The sequence below is a fragment of the Anastrepha obliqua genome, chromosome 2 (genome assembly GCF_027943255.1).
Source record: "Anastrepha obliqua isolate idAnaObli1 chromosome 2, idAnaObli1_1.0, whole genome shotgun sequence".
Lineage (NCBI taxonomy): Eukaryota > Metazoa > Arthropoda > Insecta > Diptera > Tephritidae > Anastrepha > Anastrepha obliqua.
In genome coordinates this window covers 12,883,774-12,908,104 of record NC_072893.1, presented here as the reverse complement: position 1 = coordinate 12,908,104, position 24,331 = coordinate 12,883,774, and the positions used below count along the sequence as shown (strand labels likewise).

Here is a 24,331-nt window from a genome sequence, read left to right as displayed (position 1 = left end):
TTCCTTATGTTCTACTCTGAATGAAATATATTGATGGTCGCTGCCTGTGAACTTTTCGAAGACTCTACGGGGTCGAATGCGATAAGATACAAACGTGATGTTCAGTGTTGTTTCTTTGCAACCGAGTCTTCTAGATGAAGTTACTGCTTCTGTGTTCATAATCGTCAGTGGGAGCCTGGCGGACGTATCCAGAACCCTGCTGCCTCTTGAGTTCTTATTGGAATGCCCCATTCACTGACTTTGGTGTTAAAATCGCCGGCAACAATTACCGATCCCTCAATTTTGCGAGCCTTATCCTAAATGTCATCTAGTTTGTTTCGGAATTCTTCGATGTTATCACTGGGTGTATAGATATAGATTCGCTGACGCGTGATGATTAATGTTTTAAAACACCATAGTTCGAAATTTATAATAATCAGCGACAGCCATAACCAAATGGGTTGGTGCGTTACTACCATTCGGAATTCACAGAGAGAACGTAGGTTCGAAACTCGGTGAAACACCAAAATTAAGAAGAAGTTTTTTCAGGCAAAGGCAAACCTCCGAGTGTATTTCTGCCATGAAAAAGCTCCTCATAAAAATATCTGCCGTTCGGAGTCGACTTAAAACTGTAGGTCCCTCTATTTGTGGAACAACGTCAAGACGCTCGCCACAAATATAGGAGGAGCTCGGTCAAACGCCCAAACAGGGTGCACGACCCAGTTATTTATTATTTTCAGTCAAAAACAAAAAAAAAAAAACAATAAAATATAATCTGACATTTACCTTTTTTTGGTTAAAAATTTAACCTTTAAAAACCAAAAACCAAATAAAATTAAATAAAATCTGAAGATTTCGTTTTTTTCTTTTTGGGTTTTCAACCTTTATTTTTTTATTATATTACTATTTGACTCTTATTTTTTCAGTCAAATATAAAAGTACTCATCTGACTTATATTTTTTAATACATATGGGCAAAAAGTAAGGTGAATTTATTTGTCAAACTTCGCGGGATTAAAATTTCGCTCTAGTTATTTTTTCATGAGTTGGCAGCACTGTTAATAACATCTGGGCCAACTTTCATGTGAATGTCATTGTCAGTAATATATTTACGCTTGTTTCGCTTTTCGATTTTTACAATGTCTGATTTGATTGAACAGAGAAGTGCTATCAAATTTTGTTTGCGGAATGAAATTTCGGCTGCGGAAACGTTTAGCATGTGGCAGAAGGCATTTGGTGATTCGACCATGTCGCAGAAAAATGTTTATAAGTGGTACAAAGACTTCAAAGAGGGTCGAGAACGTGTTGATGACTTGGAGCGCTCCGGACGACCATCGACGTCAACAGATGACCAACACGTCAATAAAGTGAAGGAGTTAGTGCTCAAAAATCGTCGGTTGACTGTTAAAGACCTCACTGATATGATCGGAATATCAGAAGGATCTGTGAAAACCATTTTGAAAGACCATTTGGGCCTACGAAAAGTCAAATCTCGTTTGGTACCGAAAACTCTCAATTTCTTGGAAAAAAGTCGCGTTGATGTGTGTGAAACAATGCTTTCAGACTATCAGGACAAGCTCAAATGCATCATTACGGGAGATGAGACTTGGATTTATGCTTACGACCCTGAAACAACCGACCAATCAAGCGAATATCGTGCTAAAGGCGAGGCCAGACCGAAAAGAGCACGTCAAAGTCGTTCAAAAATAAAGGATTTTCGTGGTGTGGTGCACTATGAATTCCTTCCACCTGGCCAAACTATTAATAAGGAGTATTATTTGAGCGTTATGCGTCGTTTACGTGAAGCAATTCGTCTAAAAAGGCCAGAATTATGGGCCAACAACTCTTGGTTTTTGCATCACGATAATGCACCGTCTCACACATTACTCGTTCTTCGTGACCATTTCGCCAAAAATTCCACGCATATCGTTCCGCAACCACCGTATTCGCCTGATTTGGCTCCGTGTGACTTCTGACTATTTCCAAAACTCAAGAGACCACTCCGGGGAACGCGTTTCGAGTCGATTGAGGAGATAAAAGCTGAATCGAAGAAGGTGCTGATGGTTATACCGAAAATGGACTATTTGGCATGTTTCGGGGATTGGAAAAATCGTTAGCATAAGAGTATTTCATCGAGAGGGGGTTAATTTGAAGGGGAGAAATTGATTTACAAGAATAAATAAAGATTTTTCATTTTACAACCAAATTCACCTTACTTTTTGCCCACATGTAAATAAAGGCTAAAAACTGATTTTTCTTTATTGGTCAAAAATAAGCGTTAAAAAATCATCTGTGCATCCCCGGTTAAGAGATCTGGCATGTCTTACTATTCGAGTGCTAGCGCCATAAGTAAATGTAGAAGACGCATTCTCGGCATTAGTATTTTTACCACTCCATATTTCGACATTTTTACTGCACTCCATTTAAAAATAATCCCAATTTACCACATCAGTTTGAAATTTTTTTGTTGAAGGCAATTTGTAGAACTTAAAATTTTTGCGCATTGGAGAATTTCCACTTTCGACTAAATCTTCAAATACTTTCGTACCAACCTGTATATTAATCCAAAGTAATTTTACCATCATCTCCCTATCAATTGATTTCTCATTGACAGGAATCAACACTGAAATCAAATATTTCGTGATTTTGCATTCGTTGCACCTCAAATTTTTGCTCTTTTAGTGTACGGCCGCCAAGTAAATTTGATTAAATAAATATTTTATTGAACGAAATCCTCTTAGTAGATTATTGAAAATTTAACTAACTTGTACTTTATATTCACTTATACGCTTCACTCTCCACCCTCCACTCAGCAGTCGCTTATAACGCCGAAAAGCCCTGCGCCGCCTTATACCTTAACGGTGCATAGCTGTGTTGATAGCCAGTCGCAGGCGCACAATAATTCGAAGAGCCAAAGAAGCCGCCACCACCACCACCATTGAGACCACTCGCAGTGGATGCCACCGATGTTGCACTACCAAAGGCACCATAGGAATTTGCATAATTTTTTGCAGCAGCCGCGGCCACCGCTGCGGACGAGTACATGCCAAGTGTGGGGAAGCTCAGCGTGTAAGCGGCGGCTGCTGCGGCCGCATCTTCAATTTGTTGATGGAAAAATCCACCAGCACTGCAACTACCGGAAATGCCTTTATCGAATTTGTGCGTGACGCTGATGGGTGGCACCGGCTGAGGTGTGCCCGCCAATATCGAGCGGCCACTCGTTGAGCTGCGTTCATTGCGACGAAATTTCGCGCGTCTATTTTGAAACCAAACCTGTGGCAAAAAAAAAAAAAACGAATAAAAGGGTAGCATAAAGTTGAAGTGGAGAGGATTTTGAGAAATGAATTGCATTCATTGCATGCAGAAATATTAAAATTTTATTTGGGATTTTTTCTCTTGGGCAACACACACACACATACCTGTACACGTGCCTCACTCAGTCCCACTTTGGTGGCCAGCTCTTCGCGCACAAATGCGTCCGGATAGTGGGTGCGTTCGAAAACCTTTTCCAAAGCAGTCAATTGGCCAGAGGTGAATGTGGTGCGATTACGACGCGGCTTGCGTGAAAGTTGTTGCGTGGCCGATGGTGCCGTCGCTGTTGCAGGATGCTGTGAATGTTGCGAGTGAATTTGCTGTGGTTGGTTATGATGTGGCAACATGTGTGAGGAGTGGCTCTGCAGGTGTTGGGTATGGTGTTGTTGTAAATGCTGCTGCTGTGGATGGTGAGTGTGTGGCGTGCCCATTAAGCTGGACGCGTCCGGATAATCGTCGCTGCTGCTACGAAAACTGTCATCTGGAAAGGAATGGATGAAAGTGGAAAGGAATTATTAATATTTTATAGTGGCTGTAGATGGTAAATTGAAATTGAAATTTAAAGTGCAAATATACAAGAATAGAGTCGTTTAAAGGGGTTGGTCGATCTTTAGTTTTTATTTGAAAAAAAAAAAACATTTCGTGGCATTTCGTGGCTACTCAAAGATCTGCCTCATCTTTACTTGCTGGCAGGGATTCATGAGGCCAATTTTCCATGATTTTCGTAATATGTCTTGCTGTATGGCATTCGTTATATTGACAAGTTTATTTGTATAGAACTGCAAACTAAGATGGTCCCAAAGGAAAAAAGTCTAAAAAAATCACTTATCGTTAAATTGATTTGTTTCGTTTGCTAAACGCGTAAGTTAACCATGCCCTAAAATTTCTGATACATCACAGCAATCCGCCACTGGAAAGTGACGAAGGTACTGACGCCAAATTTTCGAAGCCAATATGCCGGAAATGATTCGCCAAATTAAACCTCACAGGACATGTTCCTCAACATGGCCATTGTAACTTTAGAAGCCGGAAGCATCGCTTTTGAAAGATATTTTACGGATTAAACGGAACAGATTTTTAATGTTTTCATTAAAATTGAAAATTATAAGCCTAATCGTGTGAGCTCCATTACCAGATTAAGTAAAAATAGTTTCTTCAAAATAATATTTTTAGCTATTAAATTATTGCTTGGTAAAAGTACTTGCCGCAGGAACAAACTCTTTTACAAAAAATGCAAAAATTCATGGTGTAATAATAGGAGGGCTGTCTTTTATAGTTTGCGCCTAATAATGAAATCAGCGTCTGACCCATATTGGGCGGCTGTAAACAACGTCTGATCTCCAGGAGGAGCGGTTGAATAAATAAGAAGGAGAACTTCAGAAGGCAATGGAAAACCACTGAAGTATCCTTTTCTTGAAAATCATGAATAAAAGTGCTAATGCTATAAGGCCCTCAGTCTCCGGCACAAAGAGGGTGCTAAGAATCCCCGGAGGTAAAACAAAGACGAACATAAATTAAAAGTAGGTACGGGGAATGTGCGTAGCCTATATGAAGCAGGAAAGCTGACGAACACTATACAAGAAATGAAGAGATTAAACATTGACATTTTGGGCATATCTGAGACGTGGTGGGCACCAAACGAAACGAATAACACAACCGTTTATTACTCAGAAAATCAAAACAAATACCATAGAAATGGAGTAGGAATAATAGTTAACAAAGATATTGCTAATTGTGTAATTGGATGGATTCCAAAATCTGATAGAACGCTCCTACTAAAAATCAGTGCCAAACCGCTTAATATTAACATAATTCAGGCTATAATACGGCCGATAAGAGTGAAGAAAAAATTGAAAAATTGTATGAGGAAATTGAAGAATTGTTAAAATATACAAAACCTCATGAAATTAATATCATACAAGGAGATTTTAATGCTAAAGTAGGACAAGGAAAAGTAGATGAAATTGTGGGAAAATTTGGATTGGGAGAACGGAATGACAGAGGTGACAGGCTGATAGAGTTCTGCCAAAAACATCAGATGAATATTTCAAACACATGCTTCTGTCTCCCACCCCGAAGACTTTATACTTGGAAATCTCCCATGGATAATAGCCAAAACATTATAAGAAATCAAATAAATTATCTTATTATATAAAATCATATATATCATATATATAATCAGAAATCCAAAGCCAGATATCGAAAAACTCAAAGTCGCAGATAATAAAAATAAATTAACATCAATTATTAATACGAAACTACACGCTTTACTCGTCGCACCGGCACAAAATGTTGAAGAAAATTTGAACTCACTGACGAGAAGGATACTAGGCAAATTTAAAAGGCAAGCAAAAAACGGCTGGATGACAAAAGAAATTCTACATCTCATGGACGAGCGACGTAAATTAAAAAACCGAAACAATGATGCTTATCGTATTCTGCAAAATGAAATCCGTTCAAAAATTCGATCTGCCAAAGTTGAATGGCTTAATGGTCAATGGGTTCCCTGTTTAATTTTCTTTAAATCTACCCGATCTCCGAAATAATCTGAGTAAATCCTGTGGTGCCAAGGAGTCAAGGTGGTAGCTTCATAACACATCAGTGTCAAAGACCTCAAGCCTGATTCGAGCTAAAGCGGGGCAGACGCACAGAAAGTAGTCCGCCATCTCATCCTCCTCTCCACATGCTTGGCAGATGGCACGACGACGAGTTGAGGTGGACGGCTCTTCAACCACACTATGTACGCGATATGTATTTTGATTTAAACGCCCGTTTTCATAATAAGCCTGAATAACTTTAACGCGTTGCTCGATTGTGTATCTTTCCGGGGTTCGAATTGAGTTAGCCTGAAATTGAAAAGTGTTAAATGAAATTAAAAAAAAGCTTGACGTTTATGTGTGGTTCACATTCAACATCGGCCCTTGAAATTTAACCAACCTTTAGTTAAGTAGTTAGGGGCGCACAATAGATCAACCTGGTCGCAGTGCACAAAGGCCTTAGTCTAACTCGTGCAACCATTACCAATACTACTGTGTTCTCATTGAATACGTTATTGCTGTTTTTATTTTACACTGTCATATTTCAAATAAAACAGCATTAACGGTAAAGTCCGCCTAGATACTTAAAAATATTATTTAAAAAAAATGTATATATTTTTTTTTGCTCTTCGCAGAACATAAGTTTAGCCATTTCTGCTGATGATGTCCAAAGCTTAATCGTTTTCGAGACATTAAATTTTAAAGATTTTTTTAAAAACTATTTTTTTTTTTTTGCTCTTCGCAGAAAATATGAAATATTCTTAATAACGCATAAAATAAAAACGAATAATGGGCAGTATTTTCCACTGAATATTTTCGCTTCTAAATCTCATTATTCACATACTCGAGAATTTCTAGTGGTACTCTATAGCAGAAAGTGGCCTTTTATTTAATGCGTTTCCGAATATTAAATTTATTTCCTACAAATATACAGATGCGCCTACACGCGTAACACTTCAATAACTTTAAGGCGCTCTTAGTTGACATTTAACAAGGCAATAACACAATTCCCAAGCAAACATTAAATCAATTCCACGAAATGCGAGAAGATTCCAAATTAAAGCTCAAATTGCATATTAGGGACCAAATGACCACATACTTGCCTATGTATTCACTCACACACACACACAAACATAACATAGCATAGTTCCCGGAGCCTGAACATTTTTACGACGCGTCAGCATTTACCGGGTGTCAATAGCGCCGGAGGGAGGAGCCATCAAATCTGATTTTATGTGCCGCAATTTCATTGTGCCGCTGTGGTGGATCATTAAATTTTGTTCGTATTGTTGCACATCATATTTACAACCTCGCAGGCAACAACAAAATGGTCAACTGTGCTTACTACTACTAACGCAAATAACACAATTGATGTTATTGCTTAGTTGACACCTTTTGTCAGCTGACAGGAGACAGAAGACGGCAGCCGGTAGGCTGCAGACAAGCCAAACACTCACACATCCTTAAATACTACTTTTAAACAACACTTTTCATGGATTCCTATTAAATTTCTTCCTTTAATACTTTCTTTTGTGTTTTTGTTTTTGTTTTTTCTTTTTGCTTCTGGCGCTCATAAAAATTTAAACAGAAATGCCTTTCACTTTGTCCCCACTTTGCGATACTTTGTATGCCATTAGCTGAAATCGCTGAAAGACAAGGCATTATTTTGTAATCGAATTAAAATCTCGTAAAATGATGATTTAGTGTTGGCATTTGCTGAAATATGTTTGTATGTTCGCCAAACGTTTAATGCATCAATAAATAGCTGACGGTTGAGAGAGTTCACAAATACATACATACAAACACGTACAAGCATGTAAACATACATGAAATGCATAAAATCGTCGTGTTGACTCTATTTCGAGCCCATCAGCTAATTGATTTTCCTAGAAGCATTTCAAGGTATGTGTGTGTGTGTGTGTCTGCATATAATCGTACATACATAATAATATGTTGCTTGTTTCTATGTTAGTTTAATTTGATGTTAACTTTGTAGAAGTAAATCTGAAACTGAGTGCCAATTTTCGGATTGCACCTTGCCCTACTTTATATTAGTGTATCTATGTACTTATGCATATTCACATATTTAGATTTGAAAGGTAGCTTCATAACGCCTCTCTCACAGAAGTCTTCGTCCTTATTAGCGAAAAACTCGAGTAATCGATTTTCACATTCTTCTCTTGATACCAATTTCTTATTCGATGAAAAGATGGTAACCGAGAAAAAAAATGGTGCCAAGTCCGGACTATTAAGCGGATGCATTAAAACTTCTTAACCAAGCTCCCGGAGTTTTTGGTGAGTCACTACAGAAGTGTGTGGCCTTGCGTTGTCCTGATGGAACACAACATCTATTCTGTTGGTCGATTCTGGACGTTTCTTGTCAATCGCTTGCTTCAAGCGGTCCAGTTGTTGACAGTAGAGATCTAAATTTAATGTTTGGCCATACGGAAGCAACTCTTAAGAAATTATTCCTTTCCACACAGTAAATACACAGTAGAACCTTCCAAGCCGTTAGTCTTGGTTTGATCACCGTTTGAACTATTTCATCATGCTTTGACTACGATCGTTTTTACACAATACGTGTAACGTGTTGACGTCATCATTTTTGTTGAAACCTGGCTCAATGCTAACTTTTTTGAGGAAGAATACTTCGACTCAAACTTATATAGTGTTTTTCGTAAAGACCGAAATGTAGAAAGTACGGGTTGCTCTTTAGGGGGTGGAGTTCTCATTGCAGTTCAACGTAAGCTACAAGCATCCCATATCTCGCTTTTAAACGAGGATCCCATTCTTGATCAATTGTGTGTTTGTATAAAGGGATCATCTCGATATGGCTCTTTATACTTAATTGTATCTTACATACCGCCTGTTGAAATACAGAAATCCCTACTGGGATAACGCAACAGAAAATTACCACTGGGACAACGCAACCATAGCAGTGCACTTAGCGGTAGGTCAGTTTTCATCGTTCGATTAGATGTCCCGCTAATCGAGAGCCAATACAAAAGTGCGTGCATAAAAAACGTAATTTCGGCACGACAAACATCACGCCACCACTCGTAGCAGCTGCAGCGCAAATCACACCACCACACATCACCGTTTTCTTTTTCGTCTTCGTCACCCACCATTCTTCGTCATCGACTACCTACTGCTAAAAGATTTTTAAGACTATTCATTGCTCGATTGACTGCTCGACACACCGGACTCATTTCTTTGCTTGACCGCGCTTTAAATACATTCGATTGTAACATTAGACAATTTGCAAATAAATTGAAATAAAGTTTAATAATTATTCTAGAAAAACGCTTCTAGCTCCACCATAAAATTGGTCCTTCGAGCCGGATTTAATTTCATAAATTATAATCATCGTATATTTTTCGTTTAATTTTACGGCATAATGATAGAAAGCGATCATGACATTGTAGAGGTGCAAAGTCCTCTGCAACGCGAAGAAAATTCTACAATAGTTCGCGTAAAAATAAAACAACGACAGTCGCTAATCACTCGGCTAAATTTGTTAAAACCTAACACAATTCATCTGGACGAACTTTCGCTCAAGGATGTAGAGGCAAGGCTAGCCCTGTTAGAGCGTCACTACAAGGCCCTGGATGAACTGCAGTCGGAAATAGAATTTTTAGACGAAACCCAATTTGAAGGTGACATTCGCTCCGTGGTGGATGATACGTACTGTGAAGTCAAGGCGGCATATGCAGAGAGACTCGCCTTATTGCGGACGTGTGCCGAAGAACTGCCGTTAAGCAGTACAGTTGCCCAACAGTCAGTGCCATCATCGCGGACGCAGTTCAATTTGCCCAAATTGCAGCTGCCATCCTTCGACGGATCACATCGAGAATGGCTCGATTTTCGTAGTATGTTCTCCGTGATGGTGGACAAAAACCCAGCACTGTCAGATGTCGAAAAGTTTCAATACTTGCGTTCGAGTCTAACAGGAGGTGCTGCGAGCCTGGTTCAATCGTTGGAAGTTACCAGCTTGAATTACAAAAGGGCAATGGAACTACTTCAAGCTCGCTACGACCACAAAAGATACATTTACCAGTCACATTTGCACCATATTTTCGAGATTCAGCGCGTCGCCACCCCAAGCGTTAAAGCTCTTCGCGACTTCGTTGACGTCATTAATGCAAATATACGAGCATTACAGTCAATGACAACACCAGAACAAATTGGAAACAGCCTGTTGCTTCATCTAGTTGTGTCAAAGCTAGACCAAGAGACACAGCTGAAGTGGGAAGAGGAGATAGCAGCAAGGTGGGACAGGGAATCATCATCAACGGCAATCCAGCTACCAACATGGGATGACCTCGCCGCATTCCTTGAGCGGCGCTGCCAACTCATCGATATCATTGACGCCACCGCAGGGTCCACCAAGACGTCGCATCAGAAACATGCCAACTCATCACCATCGTCATCTTCAATGCCAAAGCATCAACCACAATCAAAACAGCTAGCATTCATCGCCACCAAACAGCAGAACTGCTCCTTGTGCGATCAACCAGTTTTTCACAACGCCTTCAAATGTTCGCCATTTATGAAACTATCACCTTTCCAGCGCTATGACGTCGTAAAAAAGAAGAATCTGTGCTTAAATTGCTTGGGCCAAAATCACACTTCCAAACAGTGCCCATCGACGCATAGATGTCAAATATGTCGGGTGAGTCATCACACGCTGTTGCACAGAAATTCTACAGGTGCGGCCAACGAGCAATCATCGACATCATCGTTGACACCACCATCAACTAACATGCGTTCAACGTCGGCCCCAACAGCACTTCAGGTATGTAACGGTAGCCAAGAAGTATTACTGGCTACAGCTATTGTTCAGCTTCGTAGTTCTTCGGGTGCGTTAGTACTCGCACGTGCACTTCTCGACTCCGCCTCACAACTGCACTTCATTACCGAACGCATGGCTCAACTGCTTCATTTGAAACGGGAAAAGGTTCCGTTAGAAATCAGTGGAATAGGTTTGTGCGGAGCTAGGTCTCAATTCTTATGCAAGGTAGAGATGCGCTCTCAACATACAGCTTATTCGTCAACAATGGATGCGGTTATCATGAACACAATAACCCCGTCCCAACCACGCACACCGTTGAACACATCAGAATGGAATATCCCAAATAATATCACCTTGGCCGACAAAACATTCAACACACCATGTCCAGTGGATTTGCTGATAGGAGCAAGCATGTTTTACGATTTACTGTTGGTTGGACAGATCAGCTTAGGCGAGAATAAGCCAGTCCTTCAAAAAACTAAAGTTGGGTGGGTGGTAGCCGGAGCCGTTACAAACCACCCACTGTTATCGTCAGCTACGTTGGTTTCATCATACACTACATCTATCGCGACTGACTGCATGTTATCGAATTCACGGTCATCACTACTTGCAGCCAACGCAGCTAATACGTCGGCACCAATACTAGAGCCGTCCCTTGATCAAATTTTGGAAAAATTTTGGCACATCGAACATTATCCGGACCAAACACAATCTAACCTAACCATTGATGAAAGAGAATGCGAAAAATACTTCGAAGATACTACAAAAAGATGTCCCACTACCAACAAATTCATCGTACGCCTGCCGTTTAAGGAACCACCTCAGTCTTTGGGTACTTCTTATGACATAGCACTGAAACGACTTCTGGCCATCGAAAATAAACTTCGCCACAACAGATGCCTTGAAAGGGACTATAATTCGTTCATGAAGGAATACATCGCACTACACCACATGATCCACGTCCCCTTTCCAGATGCATGTTTAAACTACATACCGCACCACGCAGTCATGAAACTGGACAGCAGCACGACGAAGCTTCGTGTGGTGTTCGATGCGTCATGCCGAACATCAAATGGCAAATCTTTGAACGATATTCTTCGTGTAGGCCCTACCATACAAGATGATCTTGTTTCAATTCTCATCAGATTCAGGCAGCATGCCTTCGTGCTAATGGCGGACATCACCAAGATGTATCGCCAAATCATAGTAGACAAGGAGGACACCAATTGGCAATGCATATTGTGGCGAGATGAGATAACAGATCGAATTAAGACATATAAGCTGCAAACTGTTACGTATGGTACGGCGTGTGCACCGTACTTAGCCATAAAGTGTCTGCAGCAACTCGCACGTGATCACATGACATCACATCCAATCGGCGCATCAGTTATTGCCAACGACTTTTATGTTGACAATCTCATGACCGGCGCACCTACAATTGAAGATGTTATCGAAATTAAGCAGCAAGTCAACGAAGTGTTAAACAAAGGTGGATTTCCACTGAGAAAGTTTGCAACAAATGACCCAAGCATTATCGCCGACGTAGCCGCAGCGGATCGTGAAGACATTATCCAAGTTGAAGACGTAGGCTATGTTAAAGCATTGGGCTTGAAATGGTCACCATCTTTGGATAGCTTTCTCTTCAGTTACACACAACCACCGGTATCATCGAAAGTTAGCAAGCGTATCATCCTCTCACATATCGCTAGATTCTTCGATCCGTTGGGTTTGCTCAATCCGCTTATGGTCACCTGTAAAATTTTGTTGCAGCAGTTGTGGAAGCTTCGGCTGAATTGGGACGAAAGTGTACCTCCGTCTATTTATACACAATGGGAGTCATTTTGCACCAAACTCCCGCTTGTTGAAAATCTTCGAGTGGACAGGTTAGTAGCATGTGATTACAACTCTACTATACACGCATTTGCAGACGCCAGTACAAGGGCATACGGTGCCACCATATACGTGGTATCCAACTCAACATCGGCACTACTCTGTGCGAAATCTCGTGTTGCTCCTACGAAAGAAGTAAGTCTGCCTCGACTAGAACTCAGCGCTGCAGTGCTTCTGGCAGAGTTGCTTGAGTTCGTGTGTAAGAAAATCCACCACAACCCTGGGAACGTTCACTGCTGGACCGATTCAATGATTACGTTGGCCTGGATAAAGGGAGAACCATCAAGATGGACAACTTTTGTCAGCAATAGAGTAACCAAAATACAATTGCTCACTCAACACTATCACTGGCACCACGTCCCCAGCGAATTAAATCCTGCTGACATACTCTCACGTGGAACAAAAGCTGACAAACTCATCGAAAACAGCCTTTGGTTTCATGGCCCGCATTTTCTTACTCAGGACGCTCAACACTGGCCACTACCATCATGCAATGCCATCAACGACAATAATATACCAGAGCAGCGTCGACAAAATACCGTTTTGCTAACAAATCCAACAACAGATATCATCAGCGAACATAAATTTGTCACGAGTTACAATAAACTTCTTCGAATAATGTGTTATGTGCGACGCTTTGCAGATGCATCGCGTGGAATTCGTACCAACCAAGATAGCATCACCGCATCGGAAATAAACGATGCTCTTCTCATCATTTGTCGCATCGTCCAAAGCAACAAATTCTTCGATGAATTATCCAAGCTTCAGACAGACCGCCTCGTTCATCGGAATTCGCCGTTATCGCAACTATCACCATTCCTATGCAATGGAATCATCAGAGTTGGAGGTCGCCTAAAAAATTCTTCACTCACTTTCAATGAAAAACATCCTATCGTATTGCCAAAATCGCATCCTTTTGTTCACACACTTATCATGCATTTGCATCAACAACATCTTCACGCAGGTTGCCAAACGCTGCTCACCATCATTCGTGAAAAATTTTGGATCGTCAACGCCAGAAACACTATCAAGCGTGTATTACACAAATGTATAGTTTGCTACCGGTTTCGTCCCATTTTATCAAAGCAATTAATGGGTGATCTACCACGCGACAGGGTAGTTCCATCTCCGCCATTTGAGAAAACCGGAGTGGACTATTGCGGTCCATTGCTTATCACACAGCGAATACGAGGTAGACCTCCTGTCAAGGTGTACATTGCTATTTTTATATGTTTCAGCACCAAAGGAGTTCACCTTGAATTAGTACCTGATCTAACGACAGACGCATTCATAGCTGCTCTGAGACGCTTTATGGCTCGGCGTGGCAAATGTCGCATCATATATTCAGATAATGCCACAAATTTCGTCGGCGCAAACCGCGAGCTAAGAGAACTCCTCCATCAACACACGTCGCAACAGCATGCGGATAGTGTTCAGGAGGCATGCTGCACAGACGGCGTCGAATGGAAGTTCATCCCTCCAAGATCACCACATTTCGGTGGCCTGTGGGAGAGTGCGGTGAAGCAAGCCAAGCATTATCTTCGTAGAGCCGTGGGTGTCCACATTCTTACATTCGACGAGCTTCACACAATTTGTTGCCAAACTGAAGCAATGATTAATAGCAGACCCCTGATGCCCATGTCGAGCTCACCAGATGACCTTCGCCCTTTAACACCAGCACATCTCATTATAGGTCGATCACTATCGTCTATTCCTGAACAATCGCTAACATCAGTAAACACTGGAACACTAAAAAGGTACCAACTAATACAATGGATCCAGCAACAATTTTGGGCGCGATGGAGTAAGGACTATCTCCAAGAATTACAGTGCCGAAAAAGATGGAAGTCTCCAATGCCAAATATTCAAAAGGGCGACCTAGTATTGCTACAGGAAGACCACACTCCACCATTCAAATGGCCCATGGGTCGCATCTTAGATACCATCGAAGGATCTGACGGAAAGGTCAGAGTAGTCATCATAAAAACCGCAGAAAGCACTCACAAGCGAGCCATAACACGAGTAGCCAAACTGCCAATATCTCAATGCAATTAGGAAGGACTGTGAAGCATCGCTTCCCAGGGGGGGTGGATGTTGAAATACAGAAATCCCTACTGGGATAACGCAACAGAAAATTACCACTGGGACAACGCAACCATAGCAGTGCACTTAGCGGTAGGTCAGTTTTCATCGTTCGATTAGATGTCCCGCTAATCGAGAGCCAATACAAAAGTGCGTGCATAAAAAACGTAATTTCGGCACGACAAACATCACGCCACCACTCGTAGCAGCTGCAGCGCAAATCACACCACCACACATCACCGTTTTCTTTTTCGTCTTCGTCACCCACCATTCTTCGTCATCGACTACCTACTGCTAAAAGATTTTTAAGACTATTCATTGCTCGATTGACTGCTCGACACACCGGACTCATTTCTTTGCTTGACCGCGCTTTAAATACATTCGATTGTAACATTAGACAATTTGCAAATAAATTGAAATAAAGTTTAATAATTATTCTAGAAAAACGCTTCTAGCTCCACCACCGCCTAATAGTAATTTTGATCTTTACAAGTCGCATACGGACAACATTGTTTCCCTAGTTCTAAATACGGTTGATGATAACCATATTAGTGTTTTTGGGGATTTTAATTTTCCGAATGTTTCTTGGTCTACTAACTTCTGTAAGCACAGTCTAATCCCAACTAATGTCACATCATCACTAGAATCATATGTAATTGATAACCTATTAAGCCTTGATTTAGTACAAATTAATTCTTTCGAAAATAACCTTAATAGAATTCTTGATCTCATATTCGTCAGCGCTAATATTAATATATACTTCTATCTCTGAATGCTTCTCATCCCTCTCGCCTGCTGATAAACATCATGTCACTTTAATGCTTAACGTCAAGTTTTGCGAGTTTGCGAGTAGTAAACCAGACGAGACAATAGCTTTCAATTTCCCCTCTTGTGACTTTTCTAGGTTAAACAGCATTTTACATGACATCAATTGGGAAGGTTTGCTTTCTGGATTAGATATTGTTGAGTGCTATTCTACCTTTAAAGCGTTGCTCAAAATTTTTATGAAATATGTACCACAATTTAAAAAACAACCTTTTAAACTTGCATGGTACACTTATCAACTTAAAAATAAGCGGAATAAGCTTCACAAGCAATTTTTAACATCTAAGAATGTCTTGATGAATCTTTATAAATTACAAGCATTGCTTAAAAAATTCAACTGTTTAAATAAATTCGTATACACGAACTATATTCTTCGGATTGAAGAGAATATTAAGTCTAATCTTAAGGCCTCTTGGCGATTTGTTAAATCTAAAAAGTCAAGCGCTCGAGTCCCTTCTGCGGTTCATTATAATGACAAATTAGCGTCAACTCCTGTGGACGTAGCCAATTTGTTTGCCGATTTTTTCAAATCTAATTTCACTAGTGATGATACGTACTCGTTTTCTCCTTGTCATGATAATCCATCTTCATCTTTGAATTTTGACTATTTAAACCTGGTTTCTCTGAACATTGAGAATGGGATTTTGGGTTTAAAACTTTCTTCGTAGATTGATAAGGATGGGCTGTCAGTAATTTTTCTTAAAAACGGCTATTGTCATTCCTCGCAAATTAGTTTTAAATAAATCTCTATCTTCGGGAGTTTTTATCAACGATTGGAAAATCACAACTATCACCCCTACTTTCAAGAGTGGCAAAAAGAATGCTGTATGTAACTATAGGCCGATCTCGAAGCTTTCTATTACTTCCAAACTTTTCGAAGGAATTGTAAAAGAAAAAATTTACTTTGCAACTAAAAGCTTAATCTCGCCCAATCAGCATGGATTTATCTCGGGTAGGTCTACAGTTTTCAACCAGAGTGCTTTTGATGAATACTTCTTTGGAACTTTTGCTGAAGGTTTTCAAGTCGATTATGTTTACATGGACTTTTCTAAAGTATTTGATAGAGTTTCTCATACAATTCTTTTACGTAAATTAGCCTCGCTTGGTTTATATTAGTTTTCTTTAAATGGTTGAAATCTTATTTATCCGATAGACGATGTGTGGTAAAGATTGAGGGTGAATGTTCGGAACCTTTCATTGCATCTTCAGGGATGCCACAAGGCAGTATTTTAGGGCCTCTTCTCTTCGTTCTAATTATTAATGATTTTGTACCTGTTTTTCATTTGCCAACTTTCTTTTGTATGCTGATGATTTGTCCATTAGAAAAAATGAGGATGTTCCTATGTTGCAAACGGAAATTAATGCGCTCGTTCGCTGGTGCAGTAACTCTGGCATCTCTCTAAATACAGGGTGGCTGATGAAAGCCGCTACCAAAAAAAAATTGAATAACTTTTTTTCTTTTTAAGTTATCGGTTCCATTTTTGTTTTAATTTGCAGATTGATCTTTAAAATTTATTTAAATGGATAACTGGGACACGCAAACAAGAATTTGGATAGTCCGTCGCTATCACGCACTTGAGTCCGTAGTTTTGGTACAGAGAGAGTACAGGCGGATGTTTGGCGGCGATCCCCCGAGCAGATGGACCATAATGAGACTGGTGAATAATTTTGCTGAGCAAGGAACAGTCGCAAGAAGGCCTTATCATCGAAACCCACCAGTTCGGACGGAGGAACGATCGCTGGTGTAGCTGCAGCTATACAAAGCAATCCAAGGGTTTCAACAAGAAGCTTATCTGCTCAACTTGGTGTCAGCCGACAGTCTTTGCAAACAATAATGCACAAAGATTTAGACTTATTTCCCTACAAAATTCAAATGGTTGGAATTTTGCCAGAAGATCCTGCAAATGGTGGAAGAAGACCAAAACATGTTAAACTGCCTTTTCATGTCTGATGAGGCCCATTTCGATTTAAACGGCAATGTGAACAAACAAAATTGTCGAATATGGAGTACTTCTAACCCACAGATACTCCACGAGACGGAATTGCATCCTCTTCGCGTGACAGTGTGGTGTGCGGTTTCTTCACGCTGTATTGTCGGGCCTTATTTTTTTGAAGAAAATGGTCACACCGTTACGGTTACTGGAGACCGTTATTTGAAAATACTGAAAGAATTTTTCTATCCAGAACTACGCCGAAAGAGAATTCCTTTCAACTCTGTGTAGTTTCAACAAGATGGGGCAACGTCTCACATAGCCCAGACTGTTATGACAGAGTTGCGACGAAAATTTCCCAATAAACTGATTTCAAGAAACTCCGAATTTCGTTGGCCCCCCAGGTCGCCTGACCTTACTGCACCTGACTTTTTCTTGTGGGGTTTATGTAAACAAGAAGTTTATAAAACAAAGCCAACAAATTTGGATGAACTAAAACAATCCATTCGGGCAACAATTGCGGCTATTCCTGTCGCAACTCTCAAAGCAGCAATGAACAACTTTTTACTAAGATGCCGCACTTGTGTCAACGAGCATGGGGGGCATTTAAATTCAATTATTTTTAAAACTACTTAAGCTGCATTTAATAAAATTTAATGACCTACAACTTGAAAAAAAAAATAAATGAATTCCATACACTAAAAAAAAGTTATTTGAGTTTCTTAATGTAGCATCAGCCACCCTGTATTAAGAAATGTCTTCATGTCACCTTCGCTAAAACTCAAAAGGTTTTCCAGTCATCTTACAGCATTGATAATACTTTGCTTCAATCTGTTCATGAATTCAAAGATCTAGGGGTGATCTTTGACTCACATTTTTCTTTCAACAGTCACATTAACTTTATTGTGGCAACTTCTTACTCAGTCTTAGGTTTTATACGGCGTAATAGCTCGATGTTCTCGGAGCCTTACACTCACAAACTACTTTTCACTTATCGCTCTAGATTAGAATATACAACTTTTATCTGGAAGCCTTGCCACCAATTTCCTATTGAGAGAATTGAGCGTGTACAAAAGGTGTTCCTTAAATATGCTCTCAAGTCGTTAAAATTCTCAATCATTCTCGTTTGATTTTAATTAACTTTAAGTCTCTAGAGAGTAGAAGGTCTATACTCTCACTGCCTTTTGTTTTTAGTGTAATTAAAGGAGAAATTGACTGTTCATCTCTATTACGTTGCATTTACTTCCATATTCCTACTAGATCGTTACGCAATACTTATCCATTTCATCTTAAATTTATTAACACGAATTATGCGCGTAATGTTCCTATTGCCCGCGCTTTAAGAGAATTCAATGAGATCTCGAGTTCTATTCCGCTTGACTTTTCGCTTTCAAAGAATGAATTTTATAAATTTCTAAACTCGTTTTTCTAATTTATTCAATTATTATAGTAAAATAGTAGTAATTTAAGCTCATATTAGATCTAAGTCGTCTGTAAAAACAGTAATTGTTTAAAAAAAAAATAAATAAATAATTGGCGCGTACACTTCTGTTAGATGTTTGGCCGAGCTCCTCCTCCTATTTGTGGTGTGCGTCTTGATGTTGTTCCACAAATGGAGGGACCTACAGTTTAAGCCGACTCCGAACGGCAGATATTTTTATGAGGAGCTTTTTCATGGCAGAAATACACTCGGAGGTTTGCCATTGCCTGCCGAGGGGCGACCGCTATTAGAAAAATGTTTTTATTAATTTTGCCTTCACCGAGATTCGAACCAACGACCTCTCTGTGAATTCCGAATGGTAATCACGCACCAACCCATTCGTCTACGGCGGGGTGATTTATAATAAACGAAATAAACAATATTGTCATATGTGACCCATTTTTCATACCCAGTGTGGCACCCAAATATCGACTTTTTGCTGAATCTGGATTTGTGGAAATGGTTTAAAACTGTTTTATGGTCGATTTTTAGCTCCAGGGCGATGCTACGATGCCGGTGAACTTCGATTATTTCTGTGATTTTACCGACATTTACGACTTTATCGACATTTTCTTTAACATCAAAAATGCGCGAACGGAATCGACCAAACCAAAATTGCATGTAATTAGCAGTTACAGTATCGGCACCGTAAACACCATTCACAATCTTAGCGGCCTGACTTATATTTAAAAAAAAAACTGTAAAATGTACCGAATTTTCTCTTTGTTGACTTCCATGGTTAACATCCTGAATGGACACTCAACACTCAAAACTGAATGGCATACACAAAAACCAGCAAAATAATTATTTTAGTGTGAAATGTTTGATTGATACCTTACGAGATGGCGATAACTACATACAGCCATCTACCGAGGAAATATTGGATATTCCCCCCAATGAATAGTAGCTCAACTACCAGTAAAAATGGCGAATAATTTTCGAGGTATTGTGGCTTATGTCCCTCCAAACGGCTGTAGCAATTATTTTTGCCTAAAAAATACTTACAAAATCTGGCAGATCGAATAATCTTTTTGTCCCAAGAAGTCACAGAATGCCGCTACTCAATCCCATTTTCCATCTTGTAGTCGTTGGTGTATAAGTGGTTATTAAAAGCATGCAAATGTAATGACTTTAATTACCAGTAACAGCTCGACAGAACAGTAATTCCAAAGAATTGGTTCTGGTGAATAAAATTTGACCAGAAGCTGAGCTATCATCAGCTGTTAGGACATTTGGAAGAACTAACCAACCCTGGATTTTACAAGAGGAAAACCATCCCACGTATTGAAGCCGAATGTATGTAGAGTGAAAACCGCAAAATGGGATTGAGATGTTGGATTTGGCTTCACAGTCGCCTGATGACAACCCTATTGAAAGTGTCTGGGCAGGAGTTAAGCAAAAACTCAAAGGAAAATAAATATGGACGCGCAAACAGTTATCGAGACAAATTCGAATGATTTGGAGCCGATTACTTCCACAACTTTCGCAGAAATTAACACAAAGTATGACTCAAAGATGTAAAGCCATTACAGCTAATGGTGGTGACTATACATTTTATTGAATATACTGCGTATTATAAGCTCATACACTCTAGAAAGAGAATACAACATCAAATTACTTAGCAGATTACAAAGATCAGCCTGTGCAATAACAGTTGGTGCAATCAGATCATGTCCTAGGGAGACTCTCGACGCACTGACTTTAGGTTAAATGAAGCAGGTCGCTGGAAGGAAAAGGCTCATGGACATGCCAGTCTATTACTGCGACAAACTCAGTTAACCTCGGTGAAGACTGAGTACATCGTCTCGACGGTAACTTTCAATAAGAATTCTGCCACTCTCTTTCCATCAAAGGAGGAATGGAATAATGGATTCTTACTAAACAACTTCAACACTAGAGTCTATAAAGATGGTTCAAAAATGGATTGTGGTGTTGGAGCTGGTATATATTCTCATAGACTTAAAATTGGAAAATCTGTGCGGAAGTACTGGCAATTGGGGAACCTTGTGGGCTACTAATCGCAGATTTCTCTTTTAAGGGCAATATCGCCAGCTCGAGCGAAAGCCATAAAGTTACCTTAATATGGGTCCTGGATATTGGAGCATTGAAGGTAATGAAAAAGCGAATGAACTGGTCATGACTAACTCTCTTTCAGAATCGGTATTCATAGCACTAGGTGCAGTAAAAAGTGCAATTTCCCTAAAATACCTCTGAATCGCGAAATGTAGATGGAGAGACCAGACGAAGTGCAGAATTAGCAGAACGTTATGGCCCACCTACAACCTTAGATGTCATCAACATTGGTAAACATGAAATGACGGGACACCTAGAATCTCATGGCAGTGATAACTGACTTTTGGTCTGTGGGAGAACAAGCAACCAAAATAGGCATCCTTCACAAAACATACGGTCACAGTTGCAAACAATCGGAGAAAAAGGAAACTGTGAATGCCCTGCCTCATGGAGGGAGAGAATGTCAACCCTGGGCAAACCGCTGTTTGAGAGTCTGACTTAGCTGTCAACAACCTAATAAGGTTCTTAAGTGCACAGACTGGATATAGTCATGCTGTAAATAACCGTTAAACCAGTTGGTAACGAGAATGTGGCAACAAACTGGTGCGGAAGCGCTGGTTGGATTCTGAATGAATCACCACTTTAACCAACTAACCAAGCGTATACAATGCAGTTTGTTTGAATCGAATTGGTTAAATAGTTTCCAAGTTATGGCGGTCACGCTTCCATACTCCAAATCGTACCGACAAATAATTCAGCTCTCTTGGTACTCAATCTGCTGATAGCGTCGCCAAAAGCATTTGATTTCAGCCACACAGTTCGTCTACTCGACTTGTGATATGAGGAAATTCATTGCCGCTTCTACGTCGTTTATCTTTCTGGACTCCTGAACCTCTTCATCACCACCTCCACCACTTTCGATTTATCTCTGCCTTTCAGCTTGCGGCCTATTAACTATTGCTCCTGGTGCTTATGAACCGCCTCGAAAAAAAACGCTATGCGAATCGTTTGTCAACAAACCACAAAATGTATTCTCACTGATCCATCGGATGACACAAATTACACCAGAACACGCGTAACTCACTAAATCGCACGAAATAACGAGAGGGACACAGTCAGCAAGCGGTAGTCGTCACTGGTTGAAAACAGGGCCAGAAAAATCCACATAAATATGTGAAAACAAAAAAAAAAAAACAACAAAAGATGATGATTTATAATTAGGTGAAAATTTAGTGCTCTTTAAAATTTAATTATTCATTTCGGTTGCGGTAGGCTGCCACGCCGACAGCCACTTGAATTATGCTAGCGTGTTGTTGTTGCTGCTTTTATTGCCGGTATGGTATACGCTTGTGATGATAAATCGTCTCACATACACGCGCCATATGTGGGCAATTTCTGAAAGGCGGTGCATGTGATTTTGGTTTGACAGGGGCGCATAGCCGAGCTGTCAACATAAAAGCAACAGAGTTGACGTACGTTTGTTGTTAAGGGCGAGGGAAGGAGAAGGTTCGTGGATGAAGCAAAGCAAAAGGCAATGTGATTTCTGAAAAACATACTTGTACACTTTGGGGTAAAAATATGCACAGTAAGGTTGACGAAGACAAAACGAAGTACCTCCGGTCATCAAACAAACTGATGTATCGACACCCACGTCACTGTTGTCAGTTATGATTTCGAGGTTGTAAGAGACTTCGTTTATCTAGGAACCAGATCACAATGTCAGCCTGGAAATCCAACGTAGAATCTCTCCAGCCCACAAGTGCTACTTACGACTAAGTGGGCAACTGAGTAGTAAAGTCTTCTCTCGACGAACAAAACTCACACTTTATAAGGCTCTCATCATGACCGTCCTAACGCATAGCGCAGAGTCTTAGATGATGTCAACATCCGACGAGCCGTTCCTTTCTAGTGTGAGATTCTGCGGAAGATTTTTGGACTTTTGCACGTTGGTGACGGCGAGTATCGCAGGCGATGGAACGATAAGCTGTATGAGCTTTACGACGACATAGACATAGCACAGCGAATAAAGATCCAGCGTCTTGGTTGGCTGTGTCATATCGTCCTAAAGAATACAAACGCTCCGGTTCTGAAAGTATTCGATGCTGTAGCAGCTGGTGGTAGCAGAGGAAGAGGAAAGATCAGGTGGAGGAGGACTTGGCTTCACTTGGTGTGTCCAATTGGCGCCGGTTAGCACGAGAAAGAAACGACTGGTGCGCTTTGTTTAACTCGGCCAAAATCGCGTCAGCGGCTATCGCGCCAATTAAGAAGAAGAAGAAATTTTTATTTTATCAGAAGATAGTTGCCTTATCTTAAAAATAGATTATTTGCTATAGAGAACACGTGGGTAACTAAAACATTGATATAGTTGAGCGACGTTGCCTCATAAACGATATTTGATATGCCAGTGACAAGTCGCTTATCCTGATGGGAGTTAGAAGACTTCGAGTTGGTGAGTTTCTGATTGTTAAGGGGTCGACAACATTATATCTCCCATTAGTTTTTAATACAATTAGAGCTTATCTATTCAGTAAGTGATCCTTATTTTAGTTGGTAGGCTTTAGAGTAAAAAAAAATTGTCTTTAAATCCTTCACCACTACTTTGGCCTGGAATAAGGCCCTCTAAGTTAAAGAGTTTGGTGTCCGATTCACATGAACTAGAAACAGAATCTCGGTTCATCAATTCCCTCGATCAAAAATTTGGCAAGAACTTTTTACCAAAGCAGATTTCCCGAATCATTGCATCAGGGAACCGAAACTTTTTGAAATCAAAAACGTTTCAGCATTTGGTTTTCCCTTCCAAAGTTCCTCATAGTTTTAGCTGTATTTTTCGCCTTAAACTTATATAAAAGAGTAATTTTAGAGATCCCTGGTTTTAAACTTCTTCTTCTTCTTAATTGGCGCTATAACCGCTTACACGATTTTGACCGAGTTTAACAAAGCGCACCAGTCGTTTCTTTCTCGTGCTAACCAGCGCCAGTTGGAAACACCAAGTGAAGTCAAGTCCTTCTCCACCTGATCTTTCCAACGCAGAGGAGACCTTCCTCTTCCTCTGCTACCACCAGCTGGTACCGCATCGAATACTTTCAGAGCCGGAGCGTTTGTATGCATTCGGACGACATGGAATCATCCTCCACAGCCCCTGTTTTAAACAGATTTTCAATATTAAAAATGGCAGATCCAATATGCCAAACGAATTTTACACTTTTTACCCTCGACGATAAAAACGATAAAGAAAATAAGTTTGAGATTTTCGAATTATTGCTCTTGATTAAAGGGATTCCGCATTTTGCCTTAAGAAATATTTTGCAGCTAATAGGGTCGAAATCGCAATTATTAAAGAAGCGATCGGCACACACCAATTATTACTTTGTGTATTTGAAAGAAAAATTTTCCAAAAAGTCTTTTCTTTAATCCAATTGATATTTTAATCAAGATAAGAACCCCAAAAGTACTGAGGAAATTATGAATTCGTACGGTCTTGGCAGTCGCCG

The 24,331-nt window shown here is 40.2% G+C and overlaps 1 protein-coding gene across 1 annotated transcript in view; it reads right to left on the bottom strand.

The window, feature by feature from the left end:
• Positions 1 to 2,798: 2,798 nt before the first annotated feature.
• The window catches only part of LOC129237092 (pituitary homeobox 1-like), a 33,300-nt gene continuing 11,767 nt past the window's right edge, over positions 2,799 to 24,331 (bottom strand). Inside the window, exons 2-3 of the mRNA XM_054871509.1 lie at positions 3,398 to 3,771; positions 2,799 to 3,251 (exon numbers count right to left, since the gene is read on the bottom strand). Coding sequence (XP_054727484.1) covers positions 2,799 to 3,251; positions 3,398 to 3,771 — 827 coding nt within the window. The remainder of the gene's footprint in view (positions 3,252 to 3,397; positions 3,772 to 24,331) is intronic.